This window comes from Poecilia formosa, unplaced genomic scaffold (assembly GCF_000485575.1).
Source record: "Poecilia formosa unplaced genomic scaffold, Poecilia_formosa-5.1.2 Scaffold467, whole genome shotgun sequence".
NCBI lineage: Eukaryota > Metazoa > Chordata > Actinopteri > Cyprinodontiformes > Poeciliidae > Poecilia > Poecilia formosa.
In genome coordinates, this window is record NW_006800406.1 from 202,905 (window position 1) to 212,471 (window position 9,567).

Genomic DNA, 9,567 nt, shown 5'->3' on the forward strand with positions numbered 1-9,567 from the left:
CACACACACACACACACACACACACGTCTCCATGTGTTTCTTGTTTGCTGGTAGCTTTTGATACTCGGCCAGCTCACGCCGCTTAAGTTTGTTGATCTCTGATTAGATGATGGGAGGGATAAAGGTCATGCGTAACCTTGCAGGTTGAGGTAGCAGTGCCTGGCTCAACATGGTGCAGGGCTGGCTGAGCCAAGGTTGCTCCTGCTGTGCTGAACATGCATGTTGGAGCTCCAATTAGCTGGTGGGATATTACAGGACTGATCCATCGTGCTGGGAGGTGGACATATGTCTCTGAGGTGTGATGAGACCTCACAAAGGCTGCTTTCAGGTCACACCAAAGATACCTTCCATCACCAGTTGTCCACTGTGTTCAGGACAGAAAACATGCGGTTACATCTAGCTTTCTAACTGGCTGTCACACAAAAATTTTGTTAAACTGGTTGTAAAAATTTAAAAAGGGGGAAATTTTGAGCAGTTTAAAATTATTTTGACCTTCATTTAACTTGGCAGTTCCTCTGAGACCAGTAATCTCGTTTATAAAGAAGACCTCGCCAAAACACCAGCCATACAAACCAAAACAGGACAAGACCTTTATATAACAATAAACACCAAAACAGAATGACAGCTGCTCAATCAATATGACTTCTCAAGAAGAAACAAAGATGTTCCTACGTTGTACTTTATGTAGTGGCAGTCTGGTCAAATTATGTATGCTACAGTTTCAAATACATAGCATAGGCAATGATCAGGTGTCTTCCAACATAATTACTAAGTATTATGATGAGGCTGTGAGTTAAAATGAATGAGAGTGAGACAAAGATCAGCACAGAAAATGATAATAAACAAACTGGTATGACACAAAGGAGGAGGCAGCCAAGGAGCAGAGAGGAAGAAAACATAGCATGGAGGTCAAGGGTGATGCAGGTGGAGTGAGAGCAGTGTGTGGCATAAATAATCCAGCCTCTGTGGATGTTCTGCAGAGATGAAAAGGTTGCCTGTGCAGATTACCGTAATGAGCTAAACAGGATTGCCGTAGATTACAGAGGATTTCGGCACGTGTAAGCCGGCCTCTGACAGGGCGACCATGTGGAGAGAGAAGCTCAGGTAAACACTGTATGTACTGTACATGATGCTGGTGCTGGTTGACACTTAAGACATACAGAGTTATTCAGGAAATATTCCTGAAAGCAATATCCTAACTTGTGATGAAGGTTGTGGAAATCTGTCAGGGCCTTCAGGGTATTCAGAGAAGTCTCAGAAACACAAACAATCATAGTAAATAAATTAAAATTTTATTCATGAAACAACCCTTGTTTCATATAAATTAAAATGACCAGAAAAAAGCTTCTCTCTAATTTAAAGATTTTATTTATATTACAGAAAACCTTGGAGCTTTTTGTCCAGTGTCTGTGCCTTACAGGGATTTTTGTAAGGAAATAAACAATCTAATCAGCTGCCACTAGGCATTCTTTGTTCGTTTGGGAGTACTCTGCTTTCCTGTCTGAAAACCTTCATTATTACACTGAACAGAAGCGTTTTGATCAGTCTTTCATATTTACATTTGCAGTGAGTGTTTTCTTCACCATCATTGTGACCTTTGCTCCAGACTTAAGTAGTTTTTTTGCTGCCTCTGACAGATTTTCTTCCAGAACTACTCTGTATTTAGCTCCATCTCTCTTCTTGTCAGCATTCACAACAAAAAACAAGAGCTCCTTCTTCCACATGCTCACTGTGTTGTCTAACGGGTTTTGGGTTCTTCTGACACAACAGCTGTCCTCTGAAGGTCAGATATATAGAGCATATATACTGTATATGAAACAACTTCTTCCACCTGAGTTCTGGATTTTTGCAGCTCCTCCAGAGTTCCAACAGGCCTCTTCGCTGCTTATCTGATTATTGCTGTAAGCTTGAGATATTAACTTATAACTTAACCTCCTTTAAACTTTACTCACACCTGGTTTTTATTATGAACATATGAATTGTGATTTTTGTTGGACTCTTGAGTAAAATGCCAATAATTTTTTTCAGATATTTTGTGGTCCTATTGTGATAATGATAAAGAATATATCATTCATTATTAAAAATATATTACTTATTTATAGGTAATAAATAGACCTGCAGGATGGTAACAGCATGGCACAGCATTAATAGTGCCATAATCACAAAAAAATGTTCTTGAAAAATATTTCTGTTTAGGCTCCTTCATTTACTTAAAAACGTGTGATTCATGTCACTAAACCGAACTGCTCTCAGTAACTGCATTTAATGACACTTTTGAATTTAGTGATATTTATTGATGCTCTTGTGGAATAAAAAGTGGAGAAAATAGCAGATATTACATTTTCTGATCATACTGTCAGTTTTTTATTTATTTAATATCAGTAAGTGAAATTTACAATGGCAACGATAAATCAAAATTCTTACCATGATAAGAAGTGTTTCACCATAAATGATATATGATAATTGCCCAACCCTTGTTCCAACGTAACAAAACGTTCACAAGTTGTGAACAATCTTATAAGGCACTGTGTGTTTGAAATTAGAACTGGTCTGCTTGTAGCTAAAAGAAAAAATAAAACATTCAGTGTTCTGCTGGTGAGAGCAGCAGCTCAGTGTTGTAGCTCTTTGTGTTCAGAAAATAGTAAATAGAATAGATGCTACATTTGAGTATTGATTAGTAGCTTTAGATAATTGTACTGTCAGCTGTCAGGTTCAGGAGGTCTACAGCCTCAGCATTAGAATCCTGTCTGGATCTAAACGTCACCTGGGAGTCACACTTAAGCTAATATCCCCAGGTTGGGGGTGTGTGTTTACATGTGTGTGTCAGGGCATATGCTTGTGATTGAGCTCTGTTAACACGGTTACATAAGCCCTTCGTCGAGTACGTACTGTATCACCGAGTCCTGTTGTGGCACTGTCACTAACATTCACTTTAACATAAACAAGTTAAAGAGACTGAAAACCTTCACCGAACAGAGAAATTAGCACAATAACACACACAGACTTTAGCTCACAGAAGTTTTCTGACATCCATAAAACATCCATATGCAGCCGCAATTGCAAACAACCTCAACGATCACTGATCTTCAGATTTTGAACATGGACATCTGTCACAAAAATGTCTTTAATGACAAAACAAGGAACAGACTATAATCTTTAGTGAGGAAGCCTCTGTCTCTGCAGATCTGACAATCACACATGGTGTACTGTAATCACTTGAAACACCAGTAGTCCTGGATTTTTGTAAAAAAAAAAAAAAAAAGTCTGTTGCATGTGAGAAGCAACTTCCGCACCACAAAGACAAAAGTATTTAAAGTTCTCTGGCAGTTTATTAGTAATAACTGTATAATCAAATACTGTACATGGTATCTGTGTCTGCATTGATACAGACTCCCTCAGCTCAGCATGCTGAATGCTTGGAGAGCCTGATCGGGCAGGAATATTGGGCCTGTTTTCTGATTAATTTAGCTAATATTAATTTGGCCACATAGAGGCCCCCATAGAACGTGCTGTGAGCCCGGAACTTTCAGGCCAAGATGGTCATGAGTTTATTTTATACAAAAGAAGTTGTTCCATCCATCCATTTTCTTTATACTCTGGTCCCTTAGTGGGGTTGGGAGGGTTGCTGGTGCCTATCTCCAGCTCACGTTCCGGGCGAGAGGCGGGGTCACTCTGGACAGGTCACCAGTCTGTCGCAGGGCAACACGAGTTGTTCTTTACACTAAAACAATCTGAAACAAATCCCAAACATTGTGGACTTCCCCACTACATCCATCAGTGAATGCCACAGATAAGCAGCAACTACATCTTAATCACCACATCGACACAGCAGAGCAGAAAACAAGAAGGTTGCACCCTGACAATGCAACTTACTTTGCTCATAACATGGTAAAATTCACACATTCAACCCAGTGCACACATATTCCTTTATGTTTGAACACACAATAAATGCACTGTTAGGAATGCCATTACATTGCATGATAAGAAATGTTAGCAGCAGCTTTCACACCCAGAAACATAAAGAGAATATGGATTTGGTTGCTGGACTGTCAGGAACATTTTAATTCTGTACCTGACAACAAAACCTTGTTTTATTTCTCCATAAATTCGGTGAATTTTAAGATCAGGGAAGAAACTACAAGTATTCACCTGTTGTACTAATAAACAATAAGCCCTCACAGTCCAAAAGGAGAATAAAACAACAACACGCAAAAACAGAGAAAGCAAATTACTGAAAATTCCATATAAAGGCAAAGAAGCTGTTCATCAGATTATCAAAAGTTTAGAACCACATAAAAGTCAATATCTGAAATAAATGTGGCTTTCATGTCACTTTCTGTCAGGTGTTCTCTCTGTTGTGACTTGCAGGTGGTAAAAGTCACAACATTTGGTCAGATATTGATATCCAATATTAATATTGCTGTCATGACAGTATTTATAAATATTGTTTTTTATATTTTTTTTCATGCAATTACTTGACAATCAGAACAAGGCTGTCTGTGTGTGACTGCTAAGCTGCTTAAGCAAGGATGCTGCTGCTGAAGATGGACAATAAGAGCATAGTTCTTTTTTTTTTTAAAACATCTCAAGGATCATGGGAAAAAAAATTAAATGTTGGACCAAGAATAAATTGTACTTGCTCTGAGCAGAAAAGCCTGTGAGGGCACAGGCTGTAAAAGCTTCAAAACAAAAATTAAAACATGCACCTCCTACATTACAAACTTGATCACTTGGCAAATGGGAGAGTGTATTTTTTTTATCATCATCATAAATACAACAACAAAAGAAACTGAAATCCTAATCCTAAACCTTTAAAGACACATAAACCTCAGTAGATAATATTCCATCAGATGTTAAAAGATCTTTTCTAACAGTTCCCATTCCACATTATCAGTGTGTGTGTGTGTGTGTGTGTGTGTGTGTGCGTGTGTGTGTGTGTGTGTGTATCGTTTCCTTACATCCACAATGTCCGAGTTGGTCCTACTCTCATGCGGCTCGTTGTACTCGGTGTATTTGAGCAGAACCTTGTCCATGTCGGTGCTGGCGTACTGGAACAGCTTGTTGGTGCTGTTAAAGATGATGAGAGCGATCTCACAGTCACACAGCACGCTCAGCTCGTAGGCTTTCTTCATCAGGCCAAACTTGCGCTTTGTAAATGTCACCTAAGGGCAAGAGGAAAATTAGGACCAGTTTTATACATGAGAGTTACATTTTTGATAAAAGTAGCCACTTGGCTTTTTTCCCTTTTTCTTTTTTTTTTTTTTTTTTTTACAACAGTACAGTTAGTCTGACACTTCAGTGAGGAAGGTAAAGCAAATGATCTTTGGTTTATTTGGTTTGTTTCAAATGCAGACGAGGAATAATTTTACTCTGCATTGCTTGGAGTTGTTGCCTCTGATTTTGCATCATTATGATTAGAGGTTAAAATAGGTTCTTAGTTTCCCCTTTTTACAAGTCAGTTAGTTGAGCAGGTCAAGTCATGACATATTATTTTTGCACAGTCACTGGGTAGTCCCTAAAGGTTTTTGCACTTTTACAATGAAAGAGACTGTATCGACTGCAGAGGTTTACTGTGATCTGCAAGGTGTGCTGTTTTCAGTTAGCTGTCCAAATTTGGGGGAGTTCCACTTTGTCATAATAAATACCACATTAAACAGTGTAGCTTTATGCACAATCCAGAAAATATATTTCCCATCATCCCAAGTGGCAACTCAGGAGTGGCAGAGCGCACCGTGCCATCTACAGAGCTGACGTATGTTGCTGTGTGAAGAAGCTGCCAAAGATCACATGGACACAAAAGCTGTAACTTTTGTTGCAAAATGAGAGTTCATCTATTAGACTGATTCAGGATGAAAATGTAAGCTGAAAACCAGAGCAGTCTGCACACATTTTTTAAAAGTGTCCTCCTGCTTTATTATTTTTATTGTATTAAATTGAATATAATTTTAGATTTTGTGTAATTTTCTCCAGGTTGATTTAAAAAGTGAGCTCTTGAAATTGAACGTTAATTTTCTAAGCTACAGAAAACTAATGGGTAGGGCTGCACTGATATGAAAATTTGGGCAGATATTGATATCCAATATTAATAATGCTGTCATGACATTATTTATGAATATTGTTTTTAATAATTTTTTTTCATGCAATTACTTGACTAATTGTCAGAACAATCAGTAGATTACTCAATTACTAAAATAATTAGCAACAGCCCTAAACAGGCTGGTGAGTTTTTTTTTTATTACTATTCTTTTTAAAAATAGTCCAACTGCAAGCTGCTGCAGCGCTATGCGCACTGTGCTGGATGCCCCATCAACAGTCCAGGGAAGAACCTTGAGGGTAGATCCTGCCTGTTGTAGATCAGGAAGCACATGTGCTTGCACTTCCTGTCAAAACAGGAAGAGAAGAAACGTTCCTTCAAACAGGACCTGTGTGTGCATGTGCGCATGTGTGTGCGTGCTCTGCTGCATGTTCACTTGTGTGTAAAAATGAACTCATGCAAAGTCCTATAGACAACACGGCCTCATTACTCAGAAGTCATGTTGCACTGAGCCAGCTGGTGCATCACAATCAGACTCATACGCAGTGAGTGCTTGTGAACATCACATGACAGTGAGTCTGTGGACGCTGGGATGTTACTTTGTTTCAACTTTAAAGCATTACTTATCTGTGAAATCTGTAAATTGACTTTTGGATAATAAGAACTGAACTGAGATTAAACACAATCATATAAACGTGACGTTATTTCAGCTCTCAGCTTCTAGTAAAAACACTGAGACATCCAGTCTGCACTCAGACTGGAATTGTAGTTCTAACTCTGAAACTTGGAGACTGATTTTGACTGAAAGTTGTTTGTTGCTTACATGTCTGTTCCTCTCATCCATTATTCGTGCAATCTGAATCTTTTTCCTCCCCATCGTTGCGATTTTCCCACTTATGCTTCTTCTTTTCTTTCACAATCGTTGCTTCTTATGCCTCCTGTAATCCACTTCCAGCTCCTCAAATGTTTTTTTTCTCAAACTGCTGGATGGAACCTGCAGAGAAACATCCATAAAGACACGGTCAGTTTCATACTAAAACAATTCAGATTTCAACGAGACGAAATCAAATGGTAATGAAAAACAGTATGTTTTTATGATCAAATTCCAAAAATATATGAAAGTTGCTGGATGACATGGCTGGAAAACTCATTAGGATATAAGTGTTTCATATCAGGTGATGTGGATAGCTGGATATATCAATTATTGATTAGTTTCCTGTTTTAAATATCTGAAGTACTCCAAAACCAGTGACTGCATGTTGCTCATCAGCTTGTTGCTAGGTAACCAAAGAGTGAGTGAGTTACTTGATGCCACCAACCTAGCTTAGCTCACTTTGAGATCTTGAGCAGCTAAAGCCTTCCCTCTGCCTACATGCCCCAGAATGCTGTGCGGTTCTGGATCAGAGTTCAGTGAATATTCCATATGTTGAATATTGAATATTCTATCAAGATTAATCACATATTAATATTGATCACGTGTTTACTGCAATATATTTTGTTATTGGTTTATTGTCCATGTGTGAAAGCTTTAGGCATTAAACAAGAGTTTAAAAAGAAGATACCAACACACAACAGACAATAAAGTGATTTTTATAGTCCAAACGTCAGACAGACATGTTTGGACGTTGCACCTAATTATAAAAATGGGTTCTGTATGTACTAAATTAAACTGCTGTGCACGCACAGACAGGCAGCATGCCGTCTGTCTGCATGTCACTGTATCTGTATCCCCCCCAGAAGCCTCCCCCAAGACACGCCCATCACCAGCTTCCTCACGGGGGTTCTCTGTGCTCAGGAGGAAGTCAAACAGGCGGCCATGTCAGAATGCAAATCACAGATTGTGGAGTTCAGATCTGCTGTAAGCTGCACCATTGCATCTGCAGCTTTTGAAAAGCAAAACAAGACGGCAGAAATTTCTTCCAAACCACTGAGCACCTCAGCTGAGCTCAAAATACCTGTTTGTTTTCATAATCTCTATTATTATTATTGAATATTAATCAACATGAGTACATAAAACAGTCAGTAAAAAACAAAAACAAAAAAACCATACACATCATTTACAAATGATATAAGAATAGGTTAATATTAGTTGGAAATTAGAAAATTCCTGAAGAAATTTCACCAGGGCCTGCCAAAGCGTGCCCGTCGGTTTGGACCCAGCGTTCTGATGCTAAAAATAAGCAGGTTGGCTAAACTGTAGTCAATAACCTGTGGAGAGGCAGAAGCATGTTGACTAAGCTGTACTTGTACCATTCATTATGTTAAAATCAATGCATAAGCTAAAATTAGCCAAAATGCTAATGTTAGCGTGAAAGCTATCAGTAGCATGTGGAGCATCACTATCATGTTGTCTGTCATTGACTTACTTCATTCAGTGTACTAAACATGGCAAATAAGTAAGAAAATTAACAAATAGGTTATTTTAGGTAAAAGGCTAAAGCTAATGCACTAGTCAAGGGCAGTGAAATGCTAATATTTGTGCTAATGTTAATGAATTTGTGTTCACTATCCTGAGGAAATCAAACATAAAAAGGCTAATATTATTGCACCGCCTACGGCGGTACACTAACGTGGGAGGAATATTCCAGTAAGCTTCATTTTAAATGACCACACTAATTCAATGTGAAACAGTAGTTTGGTTAAAACAGTCATGTAAATCCCAAAAGACCAACTGCTTGATGTAAAAATGGTCAAGGCTTTTATTTTGAAATTTTTAGTAAGAGTCATTTTAAATGGCCACACTAATCCAGTGTGTAACAGTGGTTTGGTAACACCAGTTATATAATGACCAATAGAGCAATTGCATGATGTAAAAATCATGCAATTGCATGATTTTTACATGCAATGTAAAAATTGCATGTAAATTTCAAATTTCACCATAGTTAGAACTAGTCGAATCAGCAGCTGTAGCCTGTGTTCTGTTGCTATGGTAATTAATCCTCTCTGTCAGCTGTGAGAGAGACACACACAGGGAGATACAATTCCATCTGTTTGAGCCAACAAGTTTCACTCCAAAAAGCAGTCTGAACAACTCCTTCCCGTTCGGGAACCGTGATACGTATTCGAAAACCGTTTGAAGCGTATGAGAGGGCTATTACCGATAGAGCGATACCTGTAGGCGTGGCGGCGATTTAAAAATTATTTTGGGGTCAGAAATCCACTCTTTTTCTCACTCTAGCGGAGCGGCAGTTGGTTTCAGTAATGAAAAAACAATCCTTAAATGTAATGCTATGGGAAGGCCCCAATGATAAAAATAAACATATCACATCAACAAAGAAACACAAAACAATTACTAGTTCAAACACGTTCATTTAAAGCATGAATCCATTACGTTTGTTTAAAAGCCCCGATTTAAACAATTTTCTAAAAATGTCTAAAGATGTGATGATTTTCACTTCTACAGGTACTTTATTATGAGAGTGTGATGCTTGGACTCAATAAAGAAGCCATTTCTAAATTATATTTAACAATCCCCTTACTAGCTGCTCTTGTGGTTTATTTCCTTTTAGCAAAATAAAAATAAAAATAAAAAT

General features: G+C 38.2%; 1 protein-coding gene across 1 annotated transcript in view; it reads right to left on the reverse strand.

Annotated features, from left to right (window-relative positions):
- The window catches only part of mef2ca (myocyte enhancer factor 2ca), a 41,871-nt gene that overhangs the window by 14,104 nt on the left and 18,200 nt on the right, over positions 1 to 9,567 (reverse strand). Inside the window, exons 3-4 of the mRNA XM_016664103.1 lie at positions 6,858 to 7,028; positions 4,959 to 5,162 (exon numbers count right to left, since the gene is read on the reverse strand). Coding sequence (XP_016519589.1) covers positions 4,959 to 5,162; positions 6,858 to 6,911 — 258 coding nt within the window. The 5' untranslated portion in view covers positions 6,912 to 7,028. The remainder of the gene's footprint in view (positions 1 to 4,958; positions 5,163 to 6,857; positions 7,029 to 9,567) is intronic.